Source organism: Salvelinus namaycush, chromosome 2 (assembly GCF_016432855.1).
Source record: "Salvelinus namaycush isolate Seneca chromosome 2, SaNama_1.0, whole genome shotgun sequence".
NCBI classification, from domain to species: Eukaryota; Metazoa; Chordata; class Actinopteri; order Salmoniformes; family Salmonidae; genus Salvelinus; species Salvelinus namaycush.
The window spans coordinates 78120696-78139983 of NC_052308.1; the positions used below are offsets into that span (position 1 = coordinate 78120696).

The 19288-nt window shown below is 45.5% G+C and overlaps 1 protein-coding gene across 4 annotated transcripts; it reads left to right on the forward strand.

Moving 5' to 3' along the window:
* Window positions 1-51: 51 nt before the first annotated feature.
* Window positions 52-15335, forward strand: LOC120018572 (sodium-independent sulfate anion transporter-like). Of its 4 annotated transcripts, none has more exons than XM_038961788.1 (17): window positions 52-285; window positions 2009-2217; window positions 2465-2630; window positions 3388-3496; window positions 4958-5150; window positions 7768-7853; window positions 7932-8011; window positions 9100-9242; window positions 9415-9593; window positions 10374-10446; window positions 10697-10808; window positions 11145-11200; window positions 12450-12590; window positions 12710-12837; window positions 12989-13088; window positions 13238-13371; window positions 13770-15335. In XM_038961788.1, exons 3-17 carry the CDS (start codon window positions 2503-2505, stop codon window positions 13869-13871), a joined length of 1764 nt encoding a protein of 587 aa, XP_038817716.1. In that variant the 5' UTR covers window positions 52-285; window positions 2009-2217; window positions 2465-2502; the 3' UTR covers window positions 13872-15335. The 4 variants fall into 4 exon arrangements, 3 of the variants coding, with proteins under 3 accessions (XP_038817716.1, XP_038817729.1, XP_038817723.1); XM_038961801.1 differs by having other exon boundaries at window positions 9436-9593; XM_038961795.1 differs by having other exon boundaries at window positions 2498-2630.
* The last annotated feature ends 3953 nt before the right edge of the window (window positions 15336-19288 follow it).

The following is a 19288-nucleotide window of genomic DNA, read 5'->3' on the forward strand; positions in this document are numbered from 1 at the left end:
TTGGTCACATGATCGTGGTCACATGAGGCGGAGTGTTTACGTTTTGCCGGAGAAGAGTGGACGCAACGGAAGTCGCTCTTTTATTTTCTTGCTCAACGCAAGTGACATTTAGGGAAGGCGGTTTCTTGATCTGCACAAGTTAAATTTAAGGGAAGTGGTTTTGAAGTGACTGCAGTGATTATGTTGCTGACCTCGCTTAGTTGCTGCGGTCAGTAAACGAAAGAACAGATGTATTGTGATTAAAGAACACAGGCGTTTCATAAAGAATAGAACGCCTGGAAATAGGTTTGTCTATTTAAGTAATTCATTTTGTGTCCATTCCACTGGATTGTTTTATTGCCAGTCAGTATTTGCCTGCCCAGTATGTTTGTCCGTGTATCCGTCCGTGTGTGTCTGTCTGTGTCTGTACAGTGTATATATATATATATATATATATGTGTGTGTGTGCGTAAGGTCTTGGCAATGCTAAGTGTGTGTGTGTGTGTGTGTGTGTGTGTGTGTGTGTGTGTGTGTGTGTGTGTGTGTGTGTGTGTGCGCGCGTACGTGTGATGATGAGTGTGACGTGTGAATGTGTGTTACCTACCTGTGCATATGTTAGTTTGGCCCAGCAGTAGAGGTAGGCTTTGTACTCCGTCAAACGAGTTGAAGTGATGGATTTCCTGGTGCAGGCCGTACATACCATTCTGACTGTGTGTGTGTGTGCCTGAGGCCTGAGCAGCTATGAAAATGACTGTGAACCCAATGACAAATTTAAAACTGTATGAGACCAGAATCCAAATTGTAAAGTAGATCTTCAACCAAATTGTCATGTGATCATGGCTAGACTGTGTATATTACATTTGCCCACCAGCGCCATAGCCATATATTCTAAATGGGATGTGGTGGGCTGGCATGGTGATACTATAGCCGTATATTCTAAATGGGATGTGGTGGGTTGGCATGGTGATACTATAGCCGTATATTCTTAATGGGGTGGGTTGGCATGGTGATACCATAGCCGTATATTCTAAATGGGATGTGGTGGGCTGGCATGGTGATACTATAGCCGTATATTCTAAATGGGATGTGGTGGGTTGGCATGGTGATACTATAGCCGTATATTCTTAATGGGGTGGGTTGGCATGGTGATACTATAGCCGTATATTCTAAATGGGATGTGGTGGGTTGACATGGTGATACCATAGCTGTATATTCTAAATGGGATGAGGTGGGTTGGCATGGTAATACCATGGCGTATATTCTAAATGGGGTGGGTTGGCATGGTGATACCATAGCTGTATATTCTAAATGGGATGGGGTGGGTTGGCATGGTGATACCATAGCCGTATATTCTAAATGGGATGGGGTGGGTTGGCATGGTGATACCATAGCCGTATATTCTAAATGGAGTGGGTTGGCATGGTGATAGTTAAATCAATCTACGTATGTTAGGCTGTGTATGTTCTTTTGCCTCGACTGAATTTAGAAACTATATATTCAATAAATAAGTGAGCCAAAAATATTTTGCTCATGCTCTGTTGGCAGTACAGTAGAACTCATGAAAGTAGAGTACAGTAGACTGACTGATAAATGTACGTAGCTCACAGTCTAGTTCATCTTGGTTGGCACCCTGATATAAATCTCACACTTGTGGGTAGGATTTTAATAGTTAAAGGAAAACTCCACCCAAAAACGACCATTTGGCACAGTATTTGTTTCATTAGTCCATTGTTGACATATTCCCAAAATGTTTTGCTAGTCAGCAATCCAATTTTTAAGATAAGCAACTTTCAAAATATAGACATCATCACCATATGATGCCGAATACGTCATACGGGAATGATTTCTGTATTTTGAAAGTAGCTTATCTTAAACTCGATTGCTGACAAGCAAAACCATTTTCCTTTAAGTCTGTCAGGAGACTACAGTATGTCCTCTATTTTACTATCTTTGTCTTTGTTCTTTATGGGCTTTTATTGCTGGATTTAATTGACCGCTTTTCTACTTTCTTTCTGTTCTTTTATCACAGTGAGTGCACCAGTAATTCCAAAAATGGAATGGAGACACACTGGGAGGATCTTGCCTTTCTGGATTCTAGAATGATTTGAGATCTGACGGTTCTGGGAACGTTGGTGATTCTCTTGGTGTTTTGTCGTCTTTTACCTGCCTAGTTGGAGTTTGAAGACGTGGATGTCATATTATAGTTGAGTTTGAACCTCACCCACCCTGAGGACTGAGGTAAGCAAACACAACCTACCTGGCCTACTGCTGCCACCTACAGTACCTTCCTGGTTTTGCCTGTTTGTGTGTCTATGGAATGGAGACATTGGAATGGTTTTCCTGTGTGTGTGTACTGTAGTCTCAAAGTCTGCTTGTCAGCACTTTGTGTGTGTGTCTGCCTGCCTGTCTGTGACTCTGCTCTCTGTCTGCATTAACATCTCTCCGCCTCCTTTTCATCTCATGTTCGGCCCTTCACCAACTACAGACCCTCCTCTGTCCTGTTCCGTCCTGGTTCCAGGCAACATGATGGAGCCCCTAGTGGACCGGCCCGGGCCCCAGATTGGCAGGTCCTCTCTGGGGGAGAGAATGGCCTCCTGCTGCTCCTACAGAACCCTCCAGGCCTGGCTCCCCATCCTCACCTGGTTACCCAAGTAGGTGTCCCACCCTCATCTCTTTCTCTGGTGATGAGAGACAAAGGCTGCCCAGCTAGCACATACTGTTCTGAGAACCATGTGTTTCTTCGGTGGAAACGTCAGTACTTCAGCATGACGTTTTCTACAGGTTTCCTCATGGTTCGATTTAAAGTCATGTTCTCAGAACTTTAAGAAAACCTTCCATAAAAACCACAAGAAAAGGTTAAAGTTCAAAGAACGTTCTAAGAATGTTATTTAAAAACATACATTCTGTTCTCAGCGTCAACAAAACTCCTTTTATTATTTAACATATGTTCAGTTGTTGGCCGTGCTCACTGATTGGCCAACCCTGATCTTAATGAGTGGATGATTACTTTGATATGGGGTCTAAATGAACTAAAATGACCAGCTTTGTAAGAGTTAAGAAAACATGGCATGCTAGCTGCATCCTGGTGGCGCAGTGGACTAATTCCATGGATAGAGAACAGAAGATCATAGATTTGAATCTCACTGACGCCTTGCCACCATAAAATAAATGTATTTGCATGAATGATACTTAGGACACATGGAGATTCATATGCTTATCTGTGCTGGGAGTTCAGAACAGTTAACCTAAACTAAGCTAGCAGGGTTATTAAAAGTCTTATTGAAGCATGTTCTCGGAACATTATTTATTTACTTTCAAATATGTCTTGGTCTCTGTCTCTCTCTTTCTCTTTCAATCTAAATCCTTGGGGAGCTAACACAAGTCTTTCTGTGTTTTCTCCACCTCCAGGTACAGGCTGAGCTGGCTCCAGATGGACCTGATAGCAGGTCTCACCGTGGGTCTAACCACCGTACCACAGGCCCTGGCTTATGCTGAGGTGGCCGGCCTACCTGTACAGGTGAGAGAGCCGATGGATCACAGTTCATAGGCCTGAGTGTCTATAGACCATAGTCTGTACAGTTGAGAGGGAGGGGCTGGGGGCGGGGTTTATCTGTACAGGAGAGGGAGGGGCTGGGGGCAGGGTTTATCTGTACAGGTGAGAGGGAGGGGCTGGGGGCAGGGTTTGTCTGTACAGGTGAGAGGGAGGGGCTGGGGTGGGGTTTATCTGTACAGGTGAGAGGAAGGGGCTGGGGCGGGGTTTGTCTGTACAGGTGAGAGGGAGGAGCTGGGGGCGGGGGTTTGTCTGTACAGTTGAGAGGGAGGAGCTGGGGGCGGGGGTTTGTCTGTACAGGTGAGAGGGAGGGGCTGGGGCGGGGGTTTGTCTGTACAGGTGAGAGGGAGGGGCCAGAGGCGGGGGTTTGTCTGTACAGGTGAGAGGGAGGGGCTGGGGCGGGGGTTTGTCTGTACAGGTGAGAGGGAGGCATCAGGGTTAAATAGTTAGGCCTACCTGTACTGATGAGTGGTAGTAGAAGTACCTGCTATATCTCTGGGACAAGGCCTCTCACGCCAGAAGGATCACATGCTGTTTCTAGTGTTGTCTTGCTCAACTTTTGGCACACCTGTGTTACATTTCCCAACTCCTCACAGTAAGCATAGTTGAGTGTAATGTTGAACATGTTATTGGATCATATAGCTTTATAGACCTCAGGGTGCATCCCAAATGGCACCCTATTCCCTATATAGTGCACTACTTTTGACCGGAGCCCTATGGGGGAGTAGTTTAGGTAATAGGTAGACCATAGTCATCAAGTCCTCTCGTGTTTTAGTACACTACAGCTTTACCTTGGGGATTCTTTTACCTGCTACCTGACATAACACTCTTCTACATTTCCTCCTACAATCCCCCTCACTTCTCCTCTCTTTCTTTGTGTTTCCTACCCTGCTCTCTCTCGCTCTCTGTCTCTCTGTCTCTCTCTCTCTCTGTCTCTGTCTCTCTCTCTGTCTCTTAATTCAAATGGCTTTATTGGCATGGGAATCATGTGTTTACATTGCCAAAGCAAGTGAAATGGATAAACAAACGTGAAATAAACAATAAAAACTAACAGTAAACATTACACTCACACATGTTCCAAAATAATAAACATTTCAAATGTTATGTCTGTATACAGTAATGTGCAAATAGTTAAAGTACAAAATGGAAAATAAATAAATATGGGTTGTATTTACAATGTTTGTTTTTCACTGGTTGCCCTTTTCTTGTGGCAACAGGTCTCAAATCTTGCGACTGATTGCTCACTGTGGTATTTCACCCAGTAGATATGGGAGTTTATCAAAATTGGATTTGTTTTCAAATTATTTGTGGGTCTGTGTAATCTGAAGGAAATATGTGTCTCTAATATGGTTATACATTTGGCAGGAGGTTTGGAAGTGTTCTCTCTCTCTCTACTTCCTTTAAGTCAAATTATCCCCCTCTCTACAGTACGGCTTGTACTCAGCCTTCATGGGTGGGTTCATCTATACGTTTCTGGGAACCTCCAAGGATGTAACCCTGGGTCCTACTGCCATCATGTCCCTGCTGTGTGCCTCCTACGTGGGGGGAGACCCGGTCCGAGCCGTCCTCCTCAGCCTGCTCTGTGGAACCATACAGACCGCCATGGCTCTACTACGTCTGGGTAGGGGAGAAATAATAGTTCCAGTTGTAGATTGTCTTCATAGTTCTGGTTCTAGATCACTTCTGGTTCTAGATCACTCTGGTTCTAGATCACTTCTGGTTCTAGATCACCCTCATAGTTCTGGTTCTAGATCAACGTTGTAGGTCTGGTTCTAGATCAACGGCGTAGGTCTGGTTCTAGATCAATGTCGTATGTCTGGTTCTAGATCAACGTCGTATGTCTGGTTCTGGATCAACGTCGTAGGTCTGGTTCTAGATCAACATCGTATGTCTGGTTCTGGATCAACGTGGTAGGTCTGGTTCTGGATCAACGTCGTAGGTCTGGTTCTAGATCAACGTGGTAGGTCTGGTTCTGGATCAACGTTGTAGGTCTGGTTCTGGATCAACGTCGTAGGTCTGGTTCTGGATCAAAGTCGTAGGTCTGGTTCTGGATCAACGTCGTAGGTCTGGTTCTGGATCAACGTCGCAGGTCTGGTTCTGGATCAACGTCGTAGGTCTGGTTCTAGATCAACGTGGTAGGTCTGGTTCTGGATCAACGTCGTAGGTCTGGTTCTGGATCAACGTCGTAGGTCTGGTTCTAGATCAACGTCGTAGGTCTGGATCAACGTCGTAGGTCTGGTTCTAGATCAACGTCGTAGGTCTGGTTCTAGATCAACGTCGTAGGTCTGGTTCTGGATCAACGTAGTAGGTCTGGTTCTGGATCAACGTCGTAGGTCTGGTTCTGGATCAACGTCGTAGGTCTGGTTCTGGATCAACGTCGTAGGTCTGGTTCTGGATCAACGTCGTAGGTCTGGTTCTGGATCAACGTCGTAGGTCTGGTTCTGGATCAACGTCGTAGGTCTGGTTCTGGATCAACGTCGTAGGTCTGGTTCTGGATCAACGTCGTAGGTCTGGTTCTGGATCAACGTCGTAGGTCTGGTTCTGGATCAACGTCGTAGGTCTGGTTCTGGATCAACGTCGTAGGTCTGGTTCTGGATCAACGTCGTAGGTCTGGTTCTGGATCAACGTGGTAGGTCTGGTTCTGGATCAACGTCGTAGGTCTGGTTCTGGATCAACGTCGTAGGTCTGGTTCTAGATCAACGTCGTAGGTCTGGATCAACGTCGTAGGTCTGGTTCTAGATCAACGTCGTAGGTCTGGTTCTGGATCAACGTAGTAGGTCTGGTTCTGGATCAACGTCGTAGGTCTGGTTCTGGATCAACGTCGTAGGTCTGGTTCTGGATCAACGTCGTAGGTCTGGTTCTGGATCAACGTCGTAGGTCTGGTTCTGGATCAACGTCGTAGGTCTGGTTCTGGATCAACGTCGTAGGTCTGGTTCTGGATCAACGTCGTAGGTCTGGTTCTGGATCAACGTCCTAGGTCTGGTTCTGGATCAACGTCCTAGGTCTGGTTCTGGATCAACGTCATAGGTCTGGTTCTGGATCAACGTCGTAGGTCTGGTTCTAGATCAACGTCGTAGGTCTGGTTCTAGATCAACGTAGTAGGTCTGGTTCTAGATCAACGTAGTAGGTCTGGTTCTGGATCAACGTCCTAGGTCTGGTTCTGGATCAACGTAGTAGGTCTGGATCAACGTCGTAGGTCTGGTTCTGGATCAACGTCGTAGGTCTGGTTCTGGATCAACGTCGTAGGTCTGGTTCTGGATCAACGTCGTAGGTCTGGTTCTGGATCAACGTCGCAGGTCTGGTTCTGGATCAACGTCGCAGGTCTGGTTCTGGATCAACGTCGCAGGTCTGGTTCTGGATCAACGTCGCAGGTCTGGTTCTAGATCAACGTGGTAGGTTTGGTTCTGGATCAACGTCGTAGGTCTGGTTCTGGATCAACGTCGTAGGTCTGGTTCTGGATCAACGTCGTAGGTCTGGTTCTGGATCAACGTAGTAGGTCTGGTTCTGGATCAACGTCGTAGGTCTGGTTCTGGATCAACGTCGTAGGTCTGGTTCTGGATCAACGTCGTAGGTCTGGTTCTGGATCAACGTCGTAGGTCTGGTTCTGGATCAACGTCGTAGGTCTGGTTCTGGATCAACGTCGTAGGTCTGGTTCTGGATCAACGTCGTAGGTCTGGTTCTAGATCAACGTCGTAGGTCTGGTTCTGGATCAACGTCCTAGGTCTGGTTCTGGATCAACGTCGTAGGTCTGGTTCTGGATCAACGTCGTAGGTCTGGTTCTAGATCAACGTCGTAGGTCTGGTTCTGGATCAACGTCGTAGGTCTGGTTCTGGATCAACGTCCTAGGTCTGGTTCTGGATCAACGTCGTAGGTCTGGTTCTGGATCAACGTCGTAGGTCTGGTTCTGGATCAACGTCGTAGGTCTGGTTCTGGATCAACGTCGTAGGTCTGGTTCTGGATCAACGTCCTAGGTCTGGTTCTGGATCAACGTCCTAGGTCTGGTTCTGGATCAACGTCGTAGGTCTGGTTCTGGATCAACGTCGTAGGTCTGGTTCTGGATCAACGTCGTAGGTCTGGTTCTGGATCAACGTCGTAGGTCTGGTTCTGGATCAACGTCGTAGGTCTGGTTCTAGATCAACGTAGTAGGTCTGGTTCTGGATCAACGTCGTAGGTCTGGTTCTAGATCAACGTCGTGGTTCTGGATCAATGTCGTGGTTCTGGATTATTTCTGGTTTCAGGGTTTCTTCTGGACTTCATCTCCTTTCCGGTGATCAAAGGCTTCACCTGTGCTGCTGCGGTAACCATAGGCTTCGGTCAAGTCAAGGTAAGACACACACACACACACACACACACCCCATCCCTGTGTGAGGAAAGTGTTAATCCAGTTTTGTTTTGTCTCCAGAATGTGCTGGGACTGAAGGACATACCTCATGAGTTCTTCCTGCAGGTCTACTACACCTTCTACAGGATACCTGAGGCCAGGTAAAGTAGAGGACAGGTCTACACCTACAGGATACCTGAGGCCAGGTAGAGTAGAGGACAGGTCTACACCTACAGGATACCTGAGACCAGGTAGAGGACAGGTCTACACCTTCAACAGGATACCTGAGGCCAGGTAGAGTAGAGGACAGGTCTACACCTACAGGATACCTGAGACCAGGTAGAGTAGAGGACAGGTCTACACCTACAGGATACCTGAGACCAGGTAGAGTAGAGGACAGGTCTACACCTACAGGATACCTGAGACCAGGTAGAGTAGAGGACAGGTCTACACCTTCAACAGGATACCTGAGACCAGGTAGAGTAGAGGACAGGTCTACACCTACAGGATACCTGAGACCAGGTAGAGTAGAGGACAGGTCTACACCTACAGGATACCTGAGACCAGGTAGAGTAGAGGACAGGTCTACACCTACAGGATACCTGAGACCAGGTTGAGTAGAGGACAGGTCTACAACGTGTGTGTGTGTAATATCGTTGTAACGTGTGTGTGTGTGTGTGTGTAATATCGTTGTAACGTGTGTAATATCGTTGTAACGTGTGTGTGTGTGTAATATCGTTGTAACGTGTGTGTGTAATATCGTTGTAACGTGTGTAATATCGTTGTAACGTGTGTGTGTGTGTGTAATATCGTTGTAACGTGTGTGTGTAATATCGTTGTACCGTGTGTGTGTGTGTGTAATATCGTTGTAACGTGTGTGTGTAATATCGTTGTAACGTGAGTGTGTAATATAGTTGTAACGTGTGTGTGTGTAATATCGTTGTAACGTGTGTGTGTGTAATATCGTTGTAACGTGTGTGTGTGTAATATAGTTGTAACGTGTGTGTGTGTAATATCGTTGTAACGTGTGTGTGTAATATCGTTGTAACGTGTGTGTGTGTGTGTGTAATATCGTTGTAACGTGTGTGTGTAATATCGTTGTAACGTGTGTGTGTGTAATATCGTTGTAACGTGTGTGTGTGTGTAATATCGTTGTAACGTGTGTGTGTGTGTGTGTAATATTGTTGTAACATGTGTGTAATATCTTTGTAATGTGTGTGTTTAATATCGTTGTAATGTGTGTGTGTAGGATAGGAGATGTGGTTCTAGGTCTGCTTTGTCTGTGTCTGCTGGTGACGTTGCAGTGGATGAAGAGTACCCTGGAACCCCCGTCAGAACAGGACGCCCCCCTCACCAGGGCCGCTCACACTCTGGTCTGGGGCATCGCTACCGGTCAGTACCTGGGTGTGTGTGTGTGTGTGTGTGTGTGTGTGTGTGTGTGTGTGTGTGTGTGTGTGTGTGTGTGTGTGTGTGTGTGTGTGTGTGTGTGTGTGTGTGTGTGTGTGTGTGTGTGTGTGTGTGTGTGTGTGTGTGTGAGAGTATAATGTGCGTCTCGCCACCTCAGTGCGTAATGCGTTGGTCGTAGTGGCGGCGTCCTTTGTGGCGTTCTCGTGGAACGCGATAGGCTCACCGATCTTCACCATTACCGGGAAAGCGTCCCAGGGCCTGCCGCCGTTCAGAGCCCCTCCCCTCTCCGAGACAACGCCCAACGGTACCGGCATCAGCTTCGGAGAGATCGTAGAGGTGAGTGATGGGGGAGACAGACCAATAGGGATACAGAGTGGGGGAGTGACAGGGGGACAGACCACTAGGGATACAGAGTGGGGGAGTGACAGGGGGACAGACCAATAGGGATACAGAGTGGGGGAGTGACAGGGGGACAGACCAATAGGGATACAGAGTGGGGGAGTGACAGGGGGACAGACCAATAGGGATACAGAGTAGGGGAGTGACAGGGGGACAGACCAATAGGGATACAGAGTGGGGGAGTGACAGGGGGACAGACCACTAGGGATACAGAGTTGGGGAGTGACAGGGGGACAGACCAATAGGGATACAGAGTGGGGGAGTGACAGGGGGACAGACCAATAGGGATACAGAGTGGGGGAGTGACAGGGGGACAGACCAATAGGGATACAGAGTAGGGGAGTGACAGGGGGACAGACCAATAGGGATACAGAGTGGGGGAGTGACAGGGGGACAGACCACTAGGGATACAGAGTTGACACTGGAGAGTGGGTGTCAACCAATTATATTACGGAATTTAGTTGCTATCACCGTTGGGGAGAGTGAGCTGAACCAATGATATTACAGTGTTGAGTTGTCACAGTGTTGAGTTGTGATAGTATTGTGTTTTCCAATTAGGTTACAGTGAAAAGTAGCTATTACAGCAAAGGTCCCCAGTCGCTCTTGGTCAGTATGCTAAGCCAATCAGGGAACAGTAATTAGTCATTAGAACCCCGTTGTCCAATCACATTTCAGATATGAGTGATTGAAAACCCCTTCTGACCAATCCCGTGTTAGGATTTTGGAGGAGGGCTGGCTGTCATCCCCTTCATGGGAGTACTGGAGAGCATTGCCATTGCTAAAGCCTTCGGTGAGAGCCTTCGGTGTGTCTGTGTGTGTGTGTGTTTGTGCCATGTTGCTGGTGTGCTCTTTCTGTACCAATGTGTGTTGTTAAATGTTTATTTGTTATTTATTTGACCAGAGAAGTCACTTTGAGGATGGAATATCTCAAATCTGTATATTTAACTTATTTGCATAATTATTCTGTTTCTTCATCTTCTTTGCTGTTAAGTGAGTTTAAATGCACTTTGAATAAAGTTGCATTTGATTTGAATCCCCAGCCAGTCAGAATGACTATAGGATCGATGCCAACCAGGAACTGTTTGCTATTGGTCTAACCAACATTATGGGATCCTTCGTCTCAGCCTATCCGGTCACAGGAAGCTTCGGAAGGTGTGTGTGCATTAGTGTTGCCATGACACCAGTGTGGCGATACTAGGAAGTAAGGAAACACAACATGAAGCGGACTGAAGCTCTTGAAACAGTCCTAATGTTGGAAACAAACAGCCTGATGTTGTCACCCAGAATCACATTTGTTTATTTTGCAAGTTATACCACACAATATGTTACAAAAGTAGGTTTTAAAGGAGTTTCGTCTGCTTCATGTTTTATTTTTTGCCCTGAAAAATCTGGTGTCGGAGTGTCACGATACTGACATCACTAATGTGTGTGTGTCATTTTTCCTGTGTGTGTGTTATACACACTAATGTATAATCTGCCCATGTTCAGGACTGCGGTGAACTCCCAGACAGGGGTGTGTACACCAGCCGGAGGCATAGTCACTGGTAAGACAGAATAAAAAATTTCCCTCCCATTTCTCTCTCTCTTTCTTTCTCTTAATGACGGCCTAGGAACGGTGGGTTAACTACCTTGTTCAGGGGCAGAACGACAGATTTTTACCTTGTCAGCTCGGGGATTTGATCTTGCAACCTTCCTGTTACTAGTCCAACCTTCTGGTTACTATGCCGCCCCGGCATACTTTAATTAATGTGTGGTATCTGTCTGGTGTTTAGGTGTGGTAGTGTATTGTTTAGTAGTTAGTATACTGTAATTAATGTGTGGTATCTGTCTGGTGTTTAGGTGTGGTAGTGTATTGTTTAGTAGTTAGTATACTGTAATTAATGTGTGGTATCTGTCTGGTGTGGTAGTGTATTGTTTAGTAGTTGGTATACTGTAATTATTGTGTAGCGTCTGACGCCCCCTTGTGTTTAGGTGTGGTAGTGTATTGTGTAGTAGTTAGTATACTGTAATTAATGTGTGGTATCTGTCTGGTGTGGTAGTGTATTGTTTAGTAGTTGGTATACTGTAATTATTGTCTGACGCCCCCTCGTGTTTAGGTGTGGTAGTGTATTGTTTAGTAGTTAGTATACTGTAATTAATGTGTGGTATCTGTCTGGTGTGGTAGTGTATTGTTTAGTAGTTAGTATACTGTAATTAATGTGTGGTATCTGTCTGGTGTGGTAGTGTATTGTTTAGTAGTTAGTGTACTGTAATTAATGTGTGGTATCTGTCTGGTGTTGAGGTGTGGTAGTGTATTGTTTATTAGTTAGTATACTGTAATTAATGTGTGGTATCTGTCTGGTGTGGTAGTGTATTGTTTAGTAGTTAGTATACTGTAATTAATGTGTGGTATCTGTCTGGTGTTGAGGTGTGGTAGTGTATTGTTTAGTAGTTAGTATACTGTAATGTGTGGTATCTGTCTGGTGTTTAGGTGTGGTAGTGTATTGTTTATTAGTTAGTATACTGTAATTAATGTGTGGTATCTGTCTGGTGTTGAGGTGTGGTAGTGTATTGTTTAGTAGTTAGTATACTGTAATGTGTGGTATCTGTCTGGTGTTTAGGTGTGGTAGTGTATTGTTTATTAGTTAGTATACTGTAATTAATGTGTGGTATCTGTCTGGTGTTGAGGTGTGGTAGTGTATTGTTTAGTAGTTAGTATACTGTAATGTGTGGTATCTGTCTGGTGTTTAGGTGTGGTAGTGTATTGTTTATTAGTTAGTATACTGTAATGTGTGGTATCTGTCTGGTGTTTAGGTGTGGTAGTGCTGTTGTCCCTGGCCTTCCTGATGCCAGCATTCTACTACATCCCTAAAGCCTCTCTGGCAGCAGTCATCATCTGTGCTGTGGCTCCCATGGTCGACTACCGTGTCGTCATACAGTTCTGGAGGATACGCAGTGAGTAGTGTGTATGTTTGTGTGTTTTAAATCTGTGTGTATGTGTTTGTCTCACAGTTTTTACATCCTTTGTGTGTCAGTGTGTATTTAAAATCTATGTGTGTGTGTGTGTGTCTTAGAGCTTGACCTGGTGCCGTTCCTGACCACCTTCCTGTTGAGTTTCTGGGAGGTGCAGTACGGCATTGTGGGAGGTGTAGTTGTTTCTGGACTCATGCTGCTCTACAATGTAGCCAGGCCCAGCATAAAGGTAATGTGTGTGTGTGTGCATTCATTTGTGTGTGTGTGTGTGTGTATAATACTATGGGCTGTGTGTGTGTAACAGGTGTGTGTGAGTGCGTGTGTGTGTGTGTAGCAGGTGTGTGTTCTCTCTGTGTGTACAGGTTTGTGTGTGTGTACAGGTGTGTGATCATGGTGTTCTGGTGATGGAGTTGGATAGTGGACTCAGTTTCCCCTCCACAGAGTACCTCAACACTGTCCTATACACTCAGGCACTACAGGGTAAGAGAGTGTGTGTATTCTGGAATGCTGGAACATTGTTAATGTGGGAGGCAATCCGTCTGCCTAGGGAGACTAATCTGTCCTCCTCTTGTGCTTGCCTCTCTCTCCCACCCGCCTTCTCTCCTCTCCCCCCTCGCTGTCTCCCTCAGCCTCTCCTCCTAGGTCAGTGGTCCTGGACTGTCATCATGTCAATACTGTAGACTATACAGTTGTCAACGAGCTCAGGGACCTGCTACGACAGTTCAAACTACGAGGGGTCGGACTCGTCTTCTCTGGCCTGCAGGTACTGACTGACTGGGTGTGTTCTGGCCTGCAGGTACTGACTGACTGGGTGTGTTCTGGCCTGCAGGTACTGACTGACTGGGTGTGTTCTGGCCTGCAGGTACTGACTGACTGGGTGTGTTCTGGCCTGCAGGTACTGACTGACTGGGTGTGTTCTGGCCTGCAGGTACTGACTGACTGGGTGTGTTCTGGCCTGCAGGTACTGACTGACTGGGTGTGTTCTGGCCTGCAGGTACTGACTGACTGGGTGTGTTCTGGCCTGCAGGTACTGACTGACTGGGTGTGTTCTGGCCTGCAGGTACATTGGTTGACTACCAATGATGAAGTATAATCAGACTGATTGCATCTCTTCTCTGTCTCTTCTCTTCCCTCTGTCTCGTCTCTGTCTCTCTCTCTCAGTATTCGGTCTTGGAGGTCCTGTTGGCAGCAGACCTGCCGGATTTTAGACACACCGCCAGTGTGGAGGCGGCACTAACCATCCTATCGGGTAACACTCAGTGACTGACACTACAACCAACCAATCACGGACGAGAACCGTGATATATATATTTTTTAATGCTGTCCTGAACCAATCACTGCTGAGTGCACCAATTACACTCAAGTCAACGGACCCTGACACTGAAATCAGAATGATTGGTATGGATCTGGACCAATCAGGGTACAGTGGTGGCCATGAATGTCCCTCCCATTGATTGGCTGTCAAGCAGTTGACAGGTTGTCAACCCCTTTTTTTTAACCAAGCATGAGAACCGATCTCTTATGCTTTTCCACTTTGAAGATGCTGCTGTGTGATCGGTTTCATCTTGTAGCTTTTATAAAGACTTATGTTGTTGAAGTTATCTGTAGACACTGATCAAGTCTAGAGTAGGTTTTGTGGTTTCTTTCACTAATGGACATTTGAATGTCTCTGTGTGCAGTTTGAAGGTCGTTTCTGGCCCATTGCTAACTAGCGTTAGCACAATGACTGGAAGTTTACAGGAACAGCTAACACACACACACACACTACCTTTATCCTGGGTCTGTTTTAACACATTTGCTCTGTGTGTTAACCCCTTCAGAGCCAACGTAAACAGAGGAACTGGAGGAGGGGAAATCACTTCTCAGGAAGTGATGTAAGGAAAGAAGCCCCACCCCTTCAGCACTTAACTTCCTGTTTGTGTTCCAAATCAAAATTCCAAATCCTTTCCAGGCCCCTACCCCAGTGTGTCCCAATCCTGGTCCTGGGGGCACATTTTTGTTTTTGCCCTCGCACTCACAAACCTGATTCAACCAAATGCTTGATGATAAGTTGAATTAAACTAAAAACAAAACATGTGCACCACCTTGGTTCCCCCGGACCAGGATTGGGAAACCTGAGTCACCTGAGTCAGTGTGTGTGGATAGGTGTAAGCAATATGGAGGAAATAGCACTTAGCCTGTCCAAAGAGATATTACTGTATGTCTAATACCTATCTGTTTTGATTTAGGGCTCTATCTGGTATAGGACGTGTCTAATACATATTCTTAGACTGGGGAGATACTTAGACTATTGCAACTTTGTTTTTAAATGTTCTTCTTATGTATTAATATATTATTATATACATTTGCTTGATCAATTAGACTTTGATCAATTATAATTATTGATCCCTTTCAAATTGATCAATTGTACTTTATTGGTTGCCTCTATTGGATGAGAAGTTGACTGTCTCCTACTCTCTGTGTGTGTGTGTGTGAGAGAGTATTTACCTGTACGATCATGACCATAAGAAGAATATCACATTCCAAATGGTTTTTGATACGTGATCAAGTGCCTTGCATATGTCCTGCCCTTAATTCAATTATTATAATTTTTTTAACACTTCTAAACTTTTTAATTCTTACTTGGAAATGTATTTGATAAGACTGACGATTTGTATACAGCTCCAAACTTAATTTATGCAGTGAATTTACCAGTGGTGTAAAGTACTTAAGTAAAGATACTTTAAAGTACTACTGAAGTTGTATTTTGGGGGTATCTGTACTTTACTATTAATATTTTTGACAACTTTTACTTTTACTCCACTACATTCCAAAAGAAAAGAATGTACTTTTTACTCCTTACATTTTCCCTGACACCCAGAAGAACTCAAACGGTTCAATTCACACACCATCTCTACTGCCTGTGATCTGGAGGACTCACTAAACACAAATTCTTCATTTGTAAATGTCTGAGTGTGCCCCTGGCTAGCTGTAAATAAATAAATAAACAAGAAAATTGTGCTGTTTGGATTGCCTAATAGAAGTAATTTGAAATGATTTATACTTTTACTTTTGATACTTAAGTGTATTTAAAACCAAATACTTTGACTTTTACTCAAGTAGTATTTTACTGGGTGACTCACTTTTACTTGAGTCATGTTCTATTAGGGTATGAATGCGCGCTATGGTGCACGAGCGGTGTGGTCAGCATGTAACATGCGCGAGCGGTGTGGTCAGCATGTAACATGCGCGAGCGGTGTGGTCAGCATGTAACATGCGCGAGCGGTGTGGTCAGCATGTAACATGCGCGAGCGGTGTGGTCAGCATGTAACATGCGCGAGCGGTGTGGTCAGCATGTAACATGCGCGAGCGGTGTGGTCAGCATGTAACATGCGCGAGCGGTGTGGTCAGCATGTAACATGCGCGAGCGGTGTGGTCAGCATGTAACATGCGCGAGCGGTGTGGTCAGCATGTAACATGCGCGAGCGGTGTGGTCAGCATGTAACATGCGCGAGCGGTGTGGTCAGCATGTAACATGCGCGAGCGGTGTGGTCAGCATGTAACATGCGCGAGCGGTGTGGTCAGCATGTAACATGCGCGAGCGGTGAGGTCAGCATGTAACATGCGCGAGTGGTGTGCTCAGCATGTAACATGCGCGAGTGGTGTGCTCAGCATGTAACATGCGCGAGCGGTGTGGTCAGCATGTAACATGCGCGAGCGTTGCAAAATAAATGTACACATCTAATTCAATCATTGCACCCACACTGCTTGCGTGAGTCAACGAGCGTCTGCGTAGCCAGGCGCTAAAATAGAACTTGATTCTGTTTTAGCGCTGCAAGTCCCGCCTCTCCCATCTCCTCATTGGTTTTTAGGAGCATATACCCACGTGGGTGATTGAAAGATGAACTGAGGTCCACACTCCAGTCCAGTCGGTTGTGGTAATGCACATTAAAGTTGGTTGTAAACCGCCATATAAAGTCCGACGAAGCCTGAAGGAGGAGAGATTACTGGAAACTAACTCAGTGTACCCTTTTATCGGTGGATTAATTGTCGAAGTAGAGGACCGTGGGTTGTTATTTAACCTTAAATACACATTGTTTCCCAGGACAAATTAGATAAGGACAAATTAGCTAGCAACAGCAAGCTAGCTAAATTCGACCTGTCCCCAAATTAATATAGTTGGTTCAGTTTGTTTTGATATTTAAACCTGCGTCTCCCGATTGCATCTGGTGTGGGTGGACAAAATCAACACTCTTTGTGCACGGGGGCATTGTCATGCTGAAACAGGAAATGGCTCCCACAAAGTTTAAAGCACAGAATTGTCTAGAATGTCATTGTATGCTGTAGTTCCAGTGAAGGGAAATCTTAACGCTAAGGGGCCCGAACCATGAAAAACAGACCGAGACCATTATTCCTCCTCCACCAAACTTTACAGTTGGCACAATGCATTGGGTCAGGTAGTGTTCTCCTGGCATCTGCCAAACCCAGATTCATCCGTCAGACTGCCAGATGATGCAGTGTGATTCATAACTCCAGAGAACGTGTTTCCACTGCTCCAGAGTCCAATGGCGGTGAGCTTTACACCACTCCAGCCGATGCTTGGCATTCCGCATGGTGATCTTAGGCTTGTGTGCTGCTGCTCTGCCATTTCATAAATAGCTACCAAACAAGGTTATGGCTAACTAGTGTGGTAGCAATTCTATAGAAAAAGAGAGACTGCAGATTCCTCTTACAACAACTTTATTATAAGATTTGCAACAATGAAGCAATCACCCATCACCAAGAACGGTTTAGAGTTGAAAGCTTAACAAACATAGTCGGGTCTTTTTTTTAATAGACACAGTACAACCTCTTGTCTACGTGGCAATTTAGCAGATGTGTGGAAACGGGCTGAACAGTGTAAAAGGCGATTGGTCGATTTTGTCTGTGCATATTAAGATGGCCCGAGGTTGATGGCCCGAGGTTGATGGCCCGAGGTTGATGGCCCGAGGTTGATGGCACGAGGTCGATGGCCCGAGGTTGATGGCCCGAGGTTGATGGCACGAGGTCGATGGCCCGAGGTTGATGGCACGAGGTTGATGGCATGGGTGCTCAACCGTATAACTGCGTTTTGTCACAGTTCACACTATAATGTGCTCCTCCTTCCTGCAAGGTTCCACACAGCTGACTTCCTGCAGATAGTAAACTCACGGGATGTCTCACATGCTGCGGTCGCACCTAACAGATCTTAGCTATACGCCCAGTCTTATGACTAAGTCACACAAAGACACGTTTGTATCAGGTTAGAAAAACACTAGCATATAACGAGACTGATCTTTAAGCAGTAAAACATGGGATAGATTGACTAATTCTGTCATTTTCCACAACACTAGGGATTGATGCAACAAAGTCAACAAAATCATACTTCCTGATGTAATCCACTACTCTCATGCAGCCGTATCATTCTGATGTAATCCATTACTCTCATACAGCCGTACCATTCTGATGTAATCCACTACTTTCATGCAGCCGTACCATTCTGATGTAATCCACTACTTTCATGCAGCCGTACCATTCTGATGTAATCCACTACTTTCATGCAGCCGTACCATTCTGATGTAATCCACTACTCTCATGCAGCCGTACCATTCTGACCCCTAACTACGTATATGGGATGGTCTCAAGGTGTCTCTTCAGGCTAGGCCCAGTACCTCAAGTCAAAATTACTTTGTTATAATGCAGGAAAACTGAAATTAGTTTGACCTCATTTCTAACAGCATGTCACGTGTTCAACTAGAAGCGAAAAAAACATGTACTCAGAGCATGCAGCTTGCAAGAATCTTAACTTTCAACCTCTCTCTGACCCAGTCTGAAATACCTACACGTTTCAAGCAAACCACCATAGTCCCTATGCCCAAAAAAGGTAACCTAAATTACTATTGTCCAGTAGCATTCACATCTATAGCCATGAATGTTTTGAAAGGCTCGTCATGGCTCACATCAACACCATTATCCAAGACACTTTGGACCCACTCCAATTCAGATACCACAACAGATCCACAAAGGACGCAATCGCTACTGCACGCCACACTGTCCTTTCCACTTGGACAAAAGAAACACCTACATGAGAATGCTGTTCATTGACCACAGCTCAGCGTTCAACACCATAGTGCCCACGAAGCTCATCACTAAGCTAAGGACCCTGGGACTGAAAACCTCCCTCAACAACTGGACTTCCTGATGGGATGTCCCCAGGTGGTGAGGGTAGGCAACAACACATCTGCCACGATGGCCCTCAACACAGGTGCATAAAATTAGATTTGTATTACATGTAACCCTGTCAATCAATACGCATAGTACAGTGGAGGCTGCTGACGGCTCATAATAATGGCTGGAACAGAGCAAATGGAAACCATGTATTTGATACCATTCCATTGATTCTTGATTCAGCTCCAACCATTACCACGAGCCCGTCCTCCCGAATTAAGGTGCCACCAACCTCCTGTGGCATAGTATACGTTGGTAACTTCCTGTTTAGTTTCAAGCTATTTTCTGACCTTTTATCTGAGGGTTTCTTCGGTTTAATGTAGAATCTCTCCAATCTAACAATATATGGACGCTCCTTCAAGTGCAGTTGAATCATTTGTTATTCATTGGTCCTTATCATCACAACAAGAAAATTGATTAAGAGTCCAAAGGTGATAAGAGTATAGAAGACACGT